The 18446-nt window shown below is 35.6% G+C and overlaps 1 protein-coding gene across 19 annotated transcripts in view; it reads left to right on the top strand.

Moving 5' to 3' along the window:
- Positions 1-18446, top strand: part of SNX13 (sorting nexin 13) — a 177517-nt gene that overhangs the window by 60218 nt on the left and 98853 nt on the right. For all 19 annotated transcript variants that reach the window (XM_077998037.1, XM_077998040.1, XM_077998038.1 and 16 more), the window contains 4 exons: positions 5210-5331; positions 5419-5520; positions 7731-7819; positions 12970-13053. In XM_077998037.1, the coding sequence (XP_077854163.1) occupies positions 5210-5331; positions 5419-5520; positions 7731-7819; positions 12970-13053 (397 nt within the window). The remainder of the gene's footprint in view (positions 1-5209; positions 5332-5418; positions 5521-7730; positions 7820-12969; positions 13054-18446) is intronic.

Genomic DNA, 18446 nt, shown 5'->3' on the forward strand with positions numbered 1-18446 from the left:
ATCGCCTTTACTGCCAAACGATCACCCTCTCCTGGTCAGGCAAGTCTACAAGATGACCCTTGCATATATATTTATCATGCTCGTTCCCATCTTCTGCTCATTCCTGTGTCCTTTCTTCTCTCGTATAAATACTGCTCTTTCATCAAGATTTAAGTGTAGCCTCTTTATTGAAGCTTCTTTAAATTACTACATATCACTTAATCTATAGTCTTTGTGTGTGTAGTTCTTGTCAACAAAATTTTAAGCTGATTTTGAAATGGTTCCAATTCTGTGCTATTGCAGTGAAAGTTCTCTTAACTGATGTTAGTTAGCCAGTGCTCTCCATTCCCTTTGTATGCTATAATGACTGATAACCTTAAGACTAGGCTTTATTACATCTATCCACTTCTGTTTCCACCCTTTGAGTTTTATGCTTATCAAAAGTCAGTTGTGTGATGCCTGGACCCCACCTCCAGAAAATCTGATACAGTTAGTCTGTGGTGTGACCTGAACATTGGTGATTTAGAGGAGACAGATAATCAAACACGTTGAAAAAAAAGTTGTATTTGTTTCTGAGCCCATATATCCCAGTTACACTTTTTTATGATAATCAGGTGGTTTAATTAACACTCAACTTAGATTGAAGAAATATGAATATGACAGGGTAGTTTCTATGAAAACCAAGTCACTTGCTTTGGAATTACTCAAAGCTGGTGGAAGATTGTAGTTGAATTAAGTGAGTGAAAGGCAAGTATGAAATTTGAAAGTCTTCAAGGACTCTTCATGCAGATTTGTTCACAAATGTCTTTATTCCCTTGCCATTTTAAAGAAACTGGACACCATAGGTTTTGCAGTGTGGGAACAGTTTGTAGTTTTTTCAAGACCCAAGGCATGTTAATACCACTCAGCAGAGCCTTAACCAAAGAATAAATCTTAGTCCTACACAGGAAGATTTATATCATTGAAGTTAAAGTGAAATATATTCATGACTCCCTCTTTTGATCAAATATTTAAATTTACCTACTGCCCAATTACCAGTTTTTTATACACTCTGTCCCTGTGTGTGTGTATGTGTATGTGTATGTGTATGCGTATGTGTATGCGTATGTGTATGTGTGGTTTTATGTAGCTAATATAATCAATCATAGACTCAAAGATATAATAAGTGTTGTTAGAGAAAACAAACTTTGGGAAATGATGTGACTTGCTGAATTTCATAGACTGGCACATATGCCTTTGATTTGAGTAAAAGACCCATCATTTGGGGAAGACTTTTGTTCGAATCAATGGCATCTGTGCCAGTCCAGTGCATTTTCCAGAAATACTTGATTTTGGTCGTGTTTTGTGTTACTGATGATGAGCTGTACACTGCTTAGAATAGATGGAACAAGTGAGGCAATTTATAATTCTAAACTCACACATATTTGGGACTTTACTTGCCTTTTTAAGGCATTGGCATTAAGTAGCCGTGAGTCAAAAAGAGCTTCTCAGTACATATTCTACTTTAACACTTCAGGGAATAAGGAAGCAATTGTTGTTTGTGCCTACTGTTGCCATTCTCCAAACATCCATCGTAAACAGTGCTCTAACCCTGAAAAAGGAATCAATAAATCAGTGTGCATTGAGTGCCTCCAATAATATTTGAAACATTACTTTTCCACGGGGGATACAACTATGAATAAAACAAACACAGTTGGCTGAGTGCAGTGGTATGTGCCTGTACTCCCAGCTACTCAGAAGGCTGAAGTAAGAGGATCACTTGAGCCTAGGAGTTTGAGGCTGCACTGTGAATGCAGCCTGGACAACATAGTGAGACTCTATTTAAACAAACCAACAACTGCAATAACAAAAAACAGACCCAGTCAATCCGTGCCTTACTGAGATTAATATTCTAACAGCAAATAATTCAACTGTAGCTTGTAAGAGCTATAAAAAGTGGAAAGTTTGGTAGAATGCATGACTGGAGACAGGACCTAGTCTGAAGGAATAGTGGAGAGGATGGGGGTCAATGAGGGCTGGCATGTGGAATTGACGTTTTAGATAAACTTTAATGTATAAGTGGGAATTGTCAAGTGAATGGGGGGAGAGGAAAATTTATGGAGAGTAGGCAGTGCCAAGCAAATGTAGGGGAGGGAATAGTCTGTCCAGAGGCACTGAGAGTATAAGGGGCGTATTAGCATTTGACAAATGGAAAGAAAGCCTGTGGATCTGCATAACAAAGAGGCAGGGAGAAGGTGAGATAGATGGTGATGAGGAGGAAATACACAAGGGCTCTCCGGTAAGAAAGATCTTAGAGAAGGTGTTTGTGCTTAGCTCTAATAATAATGGGGTGTTATTGCAGTTTTAAAGCTGTATATATCCTATTTTAAAAATTTGACTGCTTTATGGAAATTGGAATGCAAGGGAGACAGTGGATGTGGGAGACCTATAAGTAGAATGGTGGCGAGGGATAGGATGGTAGCATTAGAGACAGAGATAAGGGCTTGCAAAATTTATGTTCAGAGAGACATACTTTATAGTTTTGTTTTGCTTTTGTGCTTTCAATTAAAATTTCATTACTTGTTTGCATTCCTAATTAACCTTCTTAATTCTTTATTGCAACCATTCTGTCAAGATACATAAGCTTCAGGGGCCTACTGTAAATTTTTTCAGGCTAGGGTTAATTGTATCACTTTTTTTGGTCATATAGGGATTATGTTCTTTTATTTTTAAATTCAAGAAATTACAGCTTATTAGTAATAATAATAAAACTCAAATGTCGGTAATAAGATGAGTTATGTAATAGCCCGGTTGTTTTACTAGACTAAGAATTATATGGGGGAATATTTTAAGCAAAGTGAAAAAGAGTTTTGACTGTTGGCATAATGTAAGAAGAATTGATATTAAGAGCTCTACTAGAAAGCTATGTAGTAGATGCAGTAGAAGTATGGCTATTACATAATGAAATATTTCTTACTTATTTTCACATTGCATTTATTACGTATTTATCATGTCATGATTTTAGAAGGTACTTCACTGTCATCAAAATATTTTCCAATTTTGTTAAGACAAACTTTACTAGAAATTTTTAATATATATCCTTCTAATTTATAAATGGGAAGCAGTGTGCTATTGTTCTTCCTAATCTAGAAAGTTCTTTTGAGATTTATATTAAGTTTGCATGAAGTCAGTGGAAATAAGTCAAGCAGAAGGAAAATAATAACCTCAGAAAGAGATATAGGATATCTGTACTGTTTTTCCTATTTTTCCTACCCTCAACATATTTCTGTATTGAAAATAGAAATCTGTACATCAAATTTGAAATAATTTGTATGTATTTGCATTGCTTGATAATTTTGTTCGTTTAAAATGTGATTATGTCCTCTATAATGAATCAAGATGGATTTAAAATGCCTTCTAAATTGGTAAATTTTATTTTGTTTGAAAGTTTCAGTAAATTAAATAAACAGCATTGTACCATGAAACAGGACAGATGTAACTTGAAAGATTATATATTCTGCTTTCTTCTAAGTTTGTCAGAATGAACCTTTTATGGATTAAATGAGCTATGGCCTATACTAAGTAAATTTTGTTTTTATAAAATTTTCAAGTATGGATGATTTTGAATAAATATTCATATAAAGATTTTTGAAAGATGCTTATACAGATTGTGATTTTTTTTTTTAAATAAGAAAAAAGAGATTCTAGAGACTGTTAGGTTTAAATTTTTATTTTAGGTTTTATGTTGAGACTGAATATTGTTACCAAGTTTAGTTATATGCTTATATGCTTGGCTCTTATAGTCTATATAATGTTAATTAATTCTTCCTCGGATTACTGAGCTTAGGAATCCACCTTTTTGTGTTGATTTGTTTTCCTGTTCATATACTTATGGCTTTCTCTTTAGTTTCATGTATACAAACAAACCATAGTTGTGCCTTAGTGTTAATAACTTATTTTTTACTTGAAAACAGCCATTTATTTTTCAATATCATACTCTTTAAGGGTTTTTCCCCCCCCAAAAAAGTTACAGTAATTAAGTCAGCTTCTTCACTAGCCTCTTTATTGTATGTTTGGGTAATTACCAGAATGAGTTACGGTGTACTTTTTTGGTTCCTCCATTGTCCAGCATCTTCCCGAATAGACTCTTTGTTTTCTATCTACTTGGTATGTTCCTGAAAGGGTGAATTAATTTTAGTGCGATTTTATGAAAAAGAACATTATATTAAAAAGTCACGCAGTCCAAGGAGAGATATAAATTGTTTTTGAGTTATCTATTGTGTTTTTTACCTGTTTCACTGGTATACTGAATTAACAGTATCTTTTGAGGTCTGTTGCTTTTGAGATGGAGTACTAGGTGACTTCCTAAAATTAGTAATTACCTTTTTCATCAGTATTCTAAAGGCTTTTATATGTGTGATATTTTACATCATTCTTTAAACCATTCGTTTAATTAGTTATTTCTAATGGTTAAGGCTTTTTTTTGTTGTTGTTGTTGGTGAGATAGCTCTGTTACCCAGGCTCGAATGCAGTGGTGTGGTCACAGCAGCGTTGACCTCCTGGGCTCAGGTGATCCTCCCACTTCACCCTCCCTAGCAGCTGGGACTATAGGTGCATGCCACCATGCCTGGCTAATTTTTGTAGAGATAGTTTCACCATGTCAACTAGGCTGGTCTTGAACTTCTGGACTCAAGTGATCCTCCTGCCTCAGTCTCCCAAAGTGTTGGGATTACAGGTGTGAGCCACTGTGCCTGACCATGGCCAAGTTTTTAAGTGCTAGTGTATTCAAACAGAACGTTCAGAACATGTGTTGCATCGCTAAAAAGACGAATGTGGAGAATTCAGAAACAATTCAGAAGAAACCAAGAAATGTTTGAAATGCTCTTTTAAAAGCAAACAAAACTATTCAGAATTCCTTATGTATTCTTATGTTGGGGCTGAGAAATTACATGATACACTGTTATCAGATTCACTTCAAATTTAACTGGAAAAAAATTAATTTCTTTTACTATTTTAAGCATTTAGATAGTAGTTTTAAACTTTGGCACATGAAATAATTCAAGTAATATTGTTAGAAGACTTAGTGAAGATTTACTTTGGATCTTGTGAAACAATACTAACAGGCAATAATGAAAATCTCAATTTAAATTTACAGTCTCAGACAATCATGTTGTCAGTAGTCATTAAAATGAATTTATATTTTCTGATAAAGCATTTATATAATTCTTTTATGTAATGTGTTTTTTATAAGGTCAAAAGAAATAGACTGGCAACCTTATTTTACTACACGCATTGTAGATGATTTTGGCACACACTTACGAGTATTCAGAAAGGCTCAACAGAAAATAACAGAGAAAGATGATCAAGTAAAAGGTAATATCTTTATTCCATTTGAAAACTAGGATTTAAAAATCTGTTTTCCTTTTATCATTTTATATATCTTGAATTGTTTTTCTTCAGGTACAGCAGAAGATCTTGTAGATACCTTCTTTGAAGTTGAAGTTGAAATGGAAAAGGAGGTTTGCCGTGATCTAGTGTGCACTTCCCCCAAAGATGAAGAAGGTTTTCTTTCAATTTAACTTTTTTGACAATAATAACTGGCTAGAGTCAAGTTAGCAGAACCAGTGAACAAATCTTAAGGGTAAAATTATTCTTACTTTGGGCAGGTAGCATAGTAAAGATGCTATTCATTTTATTTTATTTTGTAATTCTTAAAAGTAGTTTCCAGATTCTGTTTTCTTCTTTAAAGGCCATCTTTAATAATTAACTGGTCCTGGCTGGGTGCAGTGGCTCACGCCTGTAATCCCAGTATTTTGGGAGGCCGAAGGGCCTGGATTGCTTGAGCCCAGGAGTTCAAGACCAGCCTAGGCAACATGGCAAAACCCTGTCTCTACTAAAAGTACGAAACATTAGCTGGCTGTGATGGTGCACACCTTTAGTCCCAGCTATTCAGGAGGCTGAGGTGGGAGAATCACTGGAGCCTGGGAAGTCAAGACTGCAGTGACCTGTGATCATGCCACTGCACTCCAGCCTGAGTGACGAGAGTGAGACCCTGTCTAAAAAAAAGAAAAGAAATTATCAATCTACTTTTAAAATATAGCAAACATAAACATTTTATAATTGGATTTTTTTTTATCTGTAGTGATTTCTCTTCCTCTTGAATTTATTATTTTTGCTTCAGAAGTATACCTGTTACCATAAAATATTTCCTAAGGGAATGAATATAGTGATTTCAAATAAAATTTATAGATTTCTTTTTTTTTTTTTTTGAGACGGAGTCTCGCTCTGTGGCCCAGGCTGGAGTGCAGTGGCCGGATCTCAGCTCACTGCAAGCTCTGCCTCCTGGGTGTATGCCATTCTCCTGCCTCAGCTTCCTGAGTAGCTGGGACTACAGGCACCCGCCACCTCGCCCGGCTAGTTTTTTGTATTTTTTAGTAGAGACGGGGTTTCACCGTGTTAGCCAGGATGGTCTCGATCTCCTGACCTCGTGATCCGCCCATCTCGGCCTCCCAAAGTGCTGGGATTACAGGCTTGAGCCACCGCGCCCGGCCAAATTTATAGATTTCAACGGGCTTGTCTTTTATTTGTAGGAGTTTACACTAGACAAGTTTTAGCTAAGGACGTTATCTTTTCCCAGTTTTGCACGTATTAAGTCTTTGTTAATTGGCACAGTTTTAAATTAAGAGAATCACTTATGCAATTATATTCCCAGGAAGTGTCAGCACAGGAACAACGATAGAAAAGCTCTTCTAGTTGTGGAAATTGTTTTCTTAGATTTTGAAAATGTTTTAAATATTTTTATTTATTTCCTTTCTTTTCCCTTTTCTTTTTATTTTTATTGTATAGTTCAGCTTTTAATGGCCAGTTTATTAGCACTGTTAAGAAATATAGTTGACACTTGAACAGTGAGAGGGTTGGGGGTACTGACCCCCTGTGCAGACAGAATTCTGTGCATAACTTTTGTCCCCCCAAAACTTAAATACTAACAGCCCACTGTTAACCATAACCCTTACCAATAATGTAAAAAATTGAGTAACACATAGACTAGTATCTGCACATATTTTATGCATTCATGGCATACCTTTTTCTTAATTTTTTTTTATATTTCTAGGCTATGCGGTTCATCTCTGAGTTTTTTAAATAGTCACAAATCTCTAAAAAATTTTCTAATTTATTTACTGAAAAAAATCCACATAAAAGTGGGCCTAAGCAATTCAGACTCTTTGTTCAAGGGTCAATTTGTATTATAGTAACTTAGAATGTAACTCATAGATATACTGATGTGCAATAGTTTTATGTAAGTTGAGCTCTCTTAAATCAGCAGAGTAGACAAGCATACTCTTTTTTTCCTTTGTTATAGCCTGCTGAGATGGTGGAGGTTTTTCTTTGAAAGAAGAATTACAGCTATATTTTAAAATGTGTGAATAACTTTTAAGTATGGAAAGCTAATTAATGTGTGGTAGAATTACAAAGTACCTGGTCCATCTAAAACTATTTTGGGAGAAAAGACTTGTAATGAAATTTTTTATGATTCAAAAAACTGGTTAAAACAGCAAAATTAAAAAACAATTAAGTTGATTAATGAATAGTTACTACTTGAAGAATAATGAAGGAATTTTTAATGAATACTAATGTGTACTAATTACTAAAATAATAAGCCATTTTAGGCAGAGAACTGCTTATTTCCACCTTTTTTATGTACCTTATATATCAAGAGTAAGTGTAGACTTTATATTTTCTAATGTTATGATAGCTACTTTTTCTATTTTTAGGATTCCTAAGGGATTTGTGTGAGGTCTTATTATATTTATTGCTACCTCCTGGAGATTTCCAGAACAAGATCATGCGATACTTTGTCAGGGTAAGCTTAAACTCATACCAAATCATACCTGTAAAAAAACGTAGAGCAGCAGTTTTCAAAATTTTTGGTCTTAAGACCCTGTTACACTCATAAAATTTATTGAAAACTCTAAAGAGCTTTTGTTTATGTTGGTTTTCTTTAAAATATTTACATATTATAAGTGAAAACTAAGAAATTTTTAAAACATGAAAATATACAAGCATATATTTCATTACCTGATACATAGATAGAGCATCATAGCATCATGTAACTTTTGTAAAGGTCACTGTATGTACATGAAAGAACAAGAGTGAAAAGTTAAATAATGTCTTAGCATTATTATGAAAATGGTGTTGAAAGGGTCACCTGAAACCCAAGCTTCTAGGGGAACTTCAGGTTCATGGAAACCTCCCCCCAATCCCCCAGGAGTCTCTGGCTGATAGGTGCTTTGGTTTTTGGTTATGACAAAAGTTTGTTTTAAATTTTCTTATACCCTAGTGTTATCTAAATCAGGTTAGATAAAAATAACATTTTTGGACAGAAACTTTAAAAACTGTGCAGTTAAGATTATGTTTTTTTGTAATTGGAAAATTAATGTCAGATGAGAATAGTAGTCTTGGACTCTTTATTCCCTGAGTATAAACCTTCAGAGTAAAGCTCTGTGTGTAAATTTAAAGGAATAACATTTGCCTTTGGCTGCTGGTAATGATTTAGAAATGCTAGCTACATAAGACCATGTCCTGGTTGAATGGGTGAAATGAAAGTTTTGAATTTTCCTAAAAACGAAAGCTTATGATCTCTTTACTCTTTAGACAAACTAAAGAGATCATAGATACAGATATCTGTATCTGCAAAATAGATAACAAATCCTGAGACTTGCTTTTATGCTTGTATGGTATTGTTTATAAGCAATACCATACAATTTCCTAACGTCTACCTAGCTTGAGTTCAGTGTACTTCTCAGGTATGTTAATGGTACTTACGTGAAGTAATAGAAAGTGCTTAGTGTTGATGGGAGGAGCCTTATTATATATTGTTAAGGCCAATTATTTGAGCTGGTCTTTATCAAGGGTGACAAGTACCTGGATGTCTATCACTAGATTCATATCTGCCACTGAAGGAAGATAGTACTAATCAGGTATAGCACTTGTTCATGCAGAATATCCATTTGGCATAATAATCTGTTTCCATAATACTCCAGCCAGCTACTGTTATGTGGAATCTCAGCATCATTTTGCATGTCTTGCCATCTTTTCCTTTTTGAAACTCTATTTTCTCTTTTCTTTCATGTCACTGGTCTCATTTTTAGTCACCTTTGTTTTCCTTTTTAGTCATGTTTATACTCCTTAACTTCTCTTCTGCTTAAATTTTGAATATTCAAGATCTTAAATCCCAGGACTTTTTCTTGCTCATCCATTACTGTGGCTTGAAACACCTTCCAAATGCTAATGAGTTTGAAATTTATAGCTTTATTTCATATTTACCTTCTGAGCTCCGGGCAACTCTGAGCTGCCCTCTTGAAGTCATCACTAGAGTGACTCATAGCTTTTTAAAACTTAAATGTCCAAAGTGGAAGTCTTATTCTTACATCCATATCCTGTCTGCCTTTTAGTCTTCTCTCCATCCTAGTAAGTGGTATGATCATCTAGTAAATTTTTCAGATCTCAAGTCCTCCAAGAGGCTTACAGGTTTGCACGTAGTGTGGCTTTATTTACCTCTCTAGCCTTCATGCCAAGCAATGTCAAGGAAAACCGGAGCTGGACAGTAAAGTGTACTAAAAAACAGACCTTATCTAGCAACTGTTGCAGTAGGGGAAATGTGACCTCGGTATAGAATTGATCTCAATTCTGAATACAACAAGAACAAGTTGGGATTTATAGCCAAGGAGCAGGCCAGGGATCAGTGGATGGCAAATTACTGAAAGGAAACATCAGGTGTAAGTGGGAATTATGGGTAAACAGACTTAATAGGATTCTTGTTGAGAGCAGGCTGGGATATTCAGACACAAAGGGTGGGGACTGAGGAATTTAGGGTGAGGGAGGTCTGTCTAAACCCACTTGATAGAATTCTTGCTAAAACAACAATGAAAAGATGAACAGACATGGAAACTCAAAGGTTAGGGTGTAAATGGGTGGAGGATTCAGAGGAGCCTAAGTTTGGTCAAGGATAGTCTTTGTTAGTGGTCACTATACTCTAGCCACACTGGCATTTTCCCCCAAAAGTGCCATTTTTCTCCCTGCTTCTCTAATGTCCTTTTTTTCTCTGTTAAGAATGATTCTTCGGCCGGGCGCGGTGGCTCACGCCTGTAATCCCAGCACTTTGGGAGGCCAAGGTGGGCGGATCACGAGGTCAAGAGATCTAGACCATCCTGGCTAACACGGTGAAACCTCGTCTCTACTAAAAATACAAAAAAATTAGCCGGGCGTGGTGGTGGGCACCTGTAGTCCCAGCTACTTGGGAGGCTGAGGCAGGAGAATGGCGTGAATCCGGGAGGCGGAGCTTGCAGTGAGCTGAGATCACGCCACTGGACTCCAGCCTGGGTGACAGAGCGAGACTCCATCTCAGGAAAAAAAAAAAACAAAAAAACAAAAAACCGATTCCTCTTATTCTGTCAGCTAAATTGTATTCATTCTTCATCTCACTTCATGTCACTTCCTTAGAGATGCCCACCCTGACCACCCAATCTAAATCTCCCTCATAATTCCCTGTTATTATCGATAACATCCAATTGTTTTCCTTCATAGCATTTACCATATTTTAAGATGGTAATTTGGTTGTTAATTTGGTACCTCTTTCTCCCAGATGAATTGTAACTCTAATGAGGACAGAGACTATATCTGTATTTATCATAAATATATACTTAGTGCTTAACATAATAACTGGCACATAGCAGATGCTCAGTCAGACAATCAGTTTTATTGCAAAAGGAAACCCATTTACCATCTTGCTGGCTGTGGTGCATGTGCTATTGCAGCTTCTTGAAGATTAAGTTGACTCCTAAGAGCCACAAATGAAAATCTTCCTTGTTACATGAGATTATTTAAAATAGGTAGGATTTTAATGAGCACTTTTTTTTTTATAATAAATTTCTCTTTTAGGCCAGTATTTTATTTCTTTTTGGTTGAATCTAATTGAGCGAGGATAATTACAGACCATGCATTTAGCAAGTCAGTTTTTTTCCTTTAGCTCTTTCTTTGTTTTCTTTTGTCAGTAATTCTAAGATTTCTCAGAAGATATTTTGTTTAGATTAAATAACAGATGAAAGAGTTTTAATTTTCTTTGTACGGATACTTTGTATAGATTGTGTAAGTCACTGTATTTAAGATAATTGCTATTTAATTGCCTCTACTTTCTTGCCATTACTATGTTTTATTACTTTAACATATGGCTTCAATGACTTTGTATCTTTTAGGCCCCATGTTTGACAAACAGTGCTGTCTTCTAAAAATTGGGGATCTTAAAGTAGGAATTATGTGGAAGTGGCTACTTGCTTGGAATATTTAGAGCTCTCACTAGGACCTTGAGTCATATGATTAGCCCTTGACTAACCAAACCCTTTAATGTGACAGATTAGGAGTTTTCTAGTACAAATCGACTAATTACACCAACTAATAAGAAAGACATAATTTAATCAGAAATTTTCCCCAGGTGTTTTTTTCTCCTTTTGAAAAGAAACATTTGAAAAAGTGTGCGTGTGTGTGTGTGTGTGTGTGTGTGTGTGTGTGTGAATTTTCTCCTAACAAAGTACATTTTAAAATTTGAACATGTGACTGGAGACATAGTTTGAAGGAAGGAATTACATACACAAATACAATTTTAAAGAAGTAGGAGACTAAAACTAACCTTGAAAGAAGCCATTTTTTGTCATTTCAGACTGTGAAGTGTCTCCAAAGACATTTCAGAAAATTACTGGTGCCTCCAAATCAGCGTTTTGGAAATACTGATTCATCATGGGGGTAATGGTTGGCAGAGACTTGTATAGCTTACAAAAGAGACTTGTACAGCTTACTAAAAATAAAGACCACCTTCTGTGAACTTACACGAGAAAATGGCACAAATAAATTAGAGATCTGGGAAGAGAAAATGATCCTTTAATTAGAAAAATTAAACATCCTGTTAAGCTTATTGTTATTTAATCTCCCCTAATATTCTTAAGAAATTAGGTTTCATAAATTTATATATTACTGGCACTAAAGGGTAATACCAGGTGAAATCATTGTATTTATAGAATCAGTACTAAATTCTTAGTTTCTTTTTTTCTATTCATTTATCAAATGCCTGCCCTGTTTAAAACAATGACCTTGAGAAGATGGGATGAGGAAGGTAAATATTTTTGAGGATAAATAATTCAATAGATAAGTGACCAATTCCACTCATATAGAGGGTTCCTAGATAGTTGCCATCTATTAGAAAAATGTAAGACTTATAATTACAGAGAAAATATCAAGTGATAAATGCTGTAGATACAGGGCATGAGTATTTCAAGCATATTTCTGTTGGAATGATCAAGTTTTATTTAACAGGGTAATTGATTCTGCAGTCAGTTTTTAAAGGAAGGGCAGAATATTAATATATAGAAGCATAAACAACTGCAAAGAATGGGAAGGTAGATTTTAGAGAATGTCGAGTCGATTAACATATCTATTATTTTTAAAATGTTTATTAGGAAACTATTCAAACACAGAGAAGCATAGAGAATAATACAGTAGACATTTATGTACCAATCACCTAGATGTAACCAGTGTTGATAATGTACTATAGTTGCTCTGTTTCCTCCCTTGGAAGCAGTTCTAAAATCAGTGTGTATCCTTTCCTTTCCTTTTCTGTTTCTATAATTTTAATAAAGATAAATGAATCCATAAACACTGTTAATCTTATATTTTGTCTTTTTAAAATCGACATCAATGCTAACATACTAGAGGTATCATCTTGCTTTATTTCATTCCACAGTTGTTACTGTGGAGATGTGTCCAAGTTGATACAGGTAACTTTATCTCATTTATCTAAACTGAGGCAGAGTCATCTTTTTATAAGACTGTGTTGGTTATCAAGTTTTACTTGCATGTATATCATACTTTTCTTAAGTAACAGCATTGTGTTGGAATATTTACGTTATGCTGTTTTGAGAAATAGATTAAATTTGTTTTTGTTTTTTACTTTTTTTTTTTCAGGAAATCCTTGCACGAGGAATTCTTCTTCCATTAATAAATCAACTCAGTGATCCTGATTATATTAATCAGTATGTCATATGGATGGTAAGTGCCTTTTAAAATTATAACTCTGTTTTAGAAATAATTTTTGAAATGGAAAAATACATTTGGGAGATAGAGTATTTAAGCAGTAATTTATTAAAGAAATTAAGTAGAATTGTTTCTGAAGTAATCTCTGTGTTTCCAATATTTTTATTTGCTTATATTTTGAATGTGTTGGCCAAATTCTCTTTAAGAATTTTGTTGATTATCTTTCTTGCAGTTATGGTACTACTACTATTTCTTTAAAAAAATAGAATATTTCACTACCTGTATGTATAGATGATGAATATTTTTAATGGCTACTATTTGATTTTTAAATACAACTTGGGATTTGAACTACTTGACATGTAACTCACATTTTTACATTGTATAATGGGGAAAATATGGAGGACAGAACAGTAGAATGAGAACCAGAAGATCTGTATTCTAGATGTTTCTGTAAGTTGCCTAGTGTCTATAGTAGTTAACTCAATGGTTTTCTCCTGTCAGACATATCAAAGACTTAGTGATTACTAAGTTCACAAGCCCTATTTTTTTTTTCTTTATAACATATACTTTTCCTTAATAAACTCATGGTCAAGGAAGAATTGTAAATGGGCTACGTTCTGGGAATACTTTGATAACCTACTTCTAGATCTTTGATTTGTTTTCTTAAATCTGGTATTTCTTCTCTACATTTGTCTTCCTTTAACTCAGTCTAGCTTTCTTAAGAAAGAATTACTTGATTGTTCTTTGATTTCCCTTAGGCATTGTCAGACTTGCCATAGTTTTATTTTTTACTTTATTTTTATTTATTTATTTTTGACGTGGGATTTCACTCTTCATCCAGGCTAGAGTGCAGTGACAATCTTGGCTCACTGCAGCCTCTGCCTCCCACTTCAGCCTCCCGAATAGCTGGGACACAGGCATGCACCACCACACCCAGCTAATTTTTTGTACTTTTGGTAGAAGCATGGTTTTGCTATGTAGCCCTGGCCAGTCATGAACTCCTGAGCTCAAGCGATCTGCCTGCCTTAGCCTCCCAAAGTGCTGGGGATTACAGGTGTGAGCCATCATGCCTGACTGCTATTGTTTTATTATTGTTGTTGTTGCAGAGGTTTACCCTTTGACCAGGTTGTGGTACCTGCACACAAAAATTGTTATTAATTGTGTATTTCTAGAGCCTTTCCTCGAAACTGTGGAACTTGATTCTTCTTTTCCTTTGTGAACTTTTTTAGACTTTGCATTAGGCACTGTAAAAGCTTTGAAAATATACATATCTGCACAATTAAAAATATAAAAAAATGAGTCTTCTTTGGCTAGGAATTCAACTCCTAAGAAGTTATTCTAAAGTGATAATCAAATTTGTGACAACCTATATTTAAAAATTTTAACAAGTTTTTAATATTTAAAAATTATGAATATGTGATAGTTATACATATTTATGGGGTGCATGTGACATTTTGATATAAGCATACAATGTGTAATGTTCAAATCAGGATAATTGGGGTATCCATCACATCCAGCATTTATCACTTCTTTGCATTAGGAACATTCCAATTCCACTCCTGTGCTTTTTTTGAAATATACAATAAATTATTGTTAACTGTAGCCACCCTGTTGGGATACTGAATAGTAGATCTTACCCTTTCTGTCTGACTGTGTTTTATACCCATTAGCCATTCCTTTATTTCCCTTCCCAGCCTCTGATAAAGAAACATTATTTGGCACTGTATCTCCATGAGTTCAGTCTTTGTTTTGTTTTTAGTTCCCACATATTTAGCCTACTGTGCATGGTTAATTTGACTTAACATAATGTCCCCCAGTCAATATTTCATTTTTTTTATGGCTGAATAATATTCTATTTTGTGTATGTACCATGTTTTGTTTATCTATTTCTTTACATATTTGCCAGCATTTGTTATTCCCTCTCTTTTGGATAAAAGCCATTTTAACTGGAGTGAAATAGTATCTCTTTGTAGTTTTAATTTGTATTTCTATGATAATAAGTGCTGTTGAGCATTTCTTAATGTTGTCTTTTGAGAAATGTCTATTCAGATCTTTTGCCCATTTTTAATGGGATTATTAGTTTTTTCCCTATTGAGTTGTTTGAGCTCCTTATGTGTTCTGGTTATTATTTCTTTGTCAAATGGGTAGCTTGCAAATATTTTCTCCTGTTCGATGGATTGTCTCTTCCCTTTGTTGATCATTCCCTTTGCTGTGCAGAAGCCTTTTAGCTTGATGTGATCCCATTTGTACATTTTTAGCTTTGGTTTCCCTATGCTTTTGAGGTCTTATATAAGAAATCTTTGCTCAGACCAGTGCCATGGATTGTTTCCCCACTATTTTTTTCTAGTAATTTTATAGTTTCACATCTTAGATTAGTCTTTAATCCATTTTAAATTGGTTTTTCTATATGCTGAGAGATAGGGGTCTAGTTTCATTCCTCTGCATATGGATATCCAGTTTTCTCGGCACCATTTATTAAAGTGACTTTTTCCCCCAATACATATTTTTGGCACATTTGTAAAAAATGAATTTACTATGAATATGTGGGTTTATATCTGTGTTAAATTTGAAGTCAAATAATGTGATGTCTTCAGCTTTGTTCTTTTCTGCTTAGGATTGCTTTGGCTATTCTGGGTCTTTTGTGGTTCCATATAGTAATACATTTTGGGATTATTTTTTCTATTTCTGTGAAGAAAGTTATTGGTATTTTGATATGGTTTGCTTTGAATTTGCAGATTGCTTTTTGTAGTATGGACATTTTAGCAATATTGATTATTCCAATCCATGAACATGGAGCATCTTTTCATTGTTTTGTGTCTTCTTCAATTTCTTTTATCAGTGTTTTACAGTTTCCCTTGTAGACATCTTTTATTTCCTTGATTAAGTTTATTCTTAGGTATTTTATTTTATTTGTGATTATATGGGATTACTTTTCTTGTTTTCTTTCACAAATTGTTCAAATAGAAACACTATTGATTTTTGTATGTTCGTTTTGTATCTTGAAGCTTTACTACATTTGTTTATCAGTTATTTTTTGTTGACTTGTGTTTTAGTCATCTTACTAAAGATATGAGTGGTTTGTACACCACAGTTGCAGTGTTATTCTGTAGTTGTCTGTGTACTTAGTGTCAATGAGTTTTATACTTTCAGATGATTTCTTATTGCTCATTAACATGCTTTTCTTTCAGATTGAAAAACTCCCTTAAGGATTTCTAGTAAGACTTGTCTCGTATTGATGAAATCCCTTAGCTTTTGTTTGTCTGGCCAAGACTTTATTTCTCCTTCAGAGTTAACAGATAAATTTGCCGGATATGGTATTTTAGGTTGGAAGATTTTTTTTTTCCTTCAGCACTTTGAATGTATGAATGATCCCACTCCCTCCTGGCCTGTAAGGTTTCTGCTCAGATGTGTGCTGCCAAATGTATCAGAGCTCCTTTGTGTTACTTGCTGCTGCTGCTGCTGCTGCTGCTGCTCCTTCTCCTTCTCTTCCTCCTCCTCTTCCTCCTTCTCCTTCTCCTCCCCCCTCTCCTCCTCCTCCTCCTCCTTCTCCTTCTTCTTTTTGCATCTTTTAGGATTCTTTATTTATCCTTGACCTTTGAGAGTTTGATTTACATGCCTTTGGTCATCTTATTTGGATTGAATATTCTTAGTGTTTTTCAACCTTCTTGTACCTGGATATTCATGTTTTTTTCTGGGTTTGAAAAGTTCTCTGTTGTTATTTCTTTGAATAAACTTTTAACCCAGTCTCTCTCTTTATGTTCTCTTTAAGGCCAATAAATCATAGATTTGCCCTTATGACACTGTTTTCTAGATCTTGTGGGTATGCTTCATTTTTTTCAGATTCTTTTTTTCTCTATGTATTTTCATATAGCCTGTCTTAGCTCGGTTCTTCCTTCTGCTGGACCAATTCTGCTGTTAAGATACTCTGATGAATTTTTCAGTTTGTCAGTTGAATTTTTCAGTTCTAGAGTTTGTTTGACTTTCCCTTATTATTTCAGCCTCTCTTACATTTCTCGATAGAATTCTGAATTCCTTCTCTGTGTTATCTTGAAGTTCTTTGAGCTTCCTCAAAATAGCTCCTTTGTATTTCCTGTCTGAAAGGTCATATATCTCCTTCACTTCCAGAGTGGTCAGTGGTGCCTTTTTTAGTTTCTTGAGGTCATGTTTTCCTGGATGTTCTTGGTGCTTGTAGATGTTCTTTAATGTCTGGACATTAAAGAGTTAATTATTTATTTTAATCTTCTCATTCTGGGCTTATTTGTACCATCCTTCTTGAGAAGGCTTTTCATGAAGTCAAAAGGGATTGAATGTTGTAACCTAAGCCTATGGTCACTATACTATTTCAGCACTAGTGGGATCCCTAAGCCCAGGAATACTATGACTCTTGGAGACTCCTTAGTACACTGCTGTGATGTACTTTATTAAGATAAAGGAGAATTCCCTAGGTTACCAGACAAAGTCTTTCATGCTCTTCCCTCTCTTTCTCTTAATTACAAAGGGTCTCTTTCTGTGTAATGCTCCCTGGAGTTGGGGAAACAGTGACATGGACACTGTTATGGTCACCATAACTATATGGAACCACAAAAGACCCAGAATAGCCAAAGCAATCCTAAGCAGAAAAGAGCAAAGCTGAAGACATCACATTATTTGACTTCAAATTTAACACAGATATAAACCCACACATTCATAGTAAATTCATTTTTTACAAATGTGCCAAAAATATGTATTGGGGGAAAAAGTCACTTTAATAAATGGTGCCGAGAAAACTGGATATCCATATGCAGAGGAATGAAACTAGACCCCTATCTCTCAGCATATAGAAAAACCAATTTAAAATGGATTAAAGACTAATCTAAGATGTGAAACTATAAAATTACTAGAAAAAAATAGTGGGGAAACAATCCATGGCACTGGTCTGAGCAAAGATTTCTTATATAAGACCTCAAAAGCATAGGGAAACTGCGGGTAGAGCTTCCGGTCAGTCCCCCGCCGTGTGCCTGCACTCCTCAGCCCTTGTGCAGTTGATGGGACCAGGCGCCCTGGAGCAGGGAGCGGTGGCTGTTGGGGAGGCTCCGGCCGTGCGGGAGCCCAGGGGGTGGGGAGGGGGGTGGGTTGGGGGTGGACTCAGGGGCTCAGGCATGGTGGGCTGCAGGTGCCAAGCCCTGCTCAGTCGGGAGGTGGCTGAGGCTCGGTGAGAATTCAAGCACAGCTCCGGGTGGGCCGACAATGCTGGGAGACCCAGCACACCCTCAGCAGCTGCTGGCCCAGTTGCTAAGCCCCTCATTGCCTGGGGCCAGCAGCACCCGCCAGCTGCTCCAAGTGTGGGTTCCGGCTGCGTGCACCATGCGCCGCCCCAGTTCCCGCCCGCGCCTCTCCCTCCATACCTCCCCGCAAGCAGAGGGAGCCGG

Source organism: Macaca mulatta, chromosome 3 (assembly GCF_049350105.2).
Source record: "Macaca mulatta isolate MMU2019108-1 chromosome 3, T2T-MMU8v2.0, whole genome shotgun sequence".
Classification (NCBI taxonomy): domain Eukaryota; kingdom Metazoa; phylum Chordata; class Mammalia; order Primates; family Cercopithecidae; genus Macaca; species Macaca mulatta.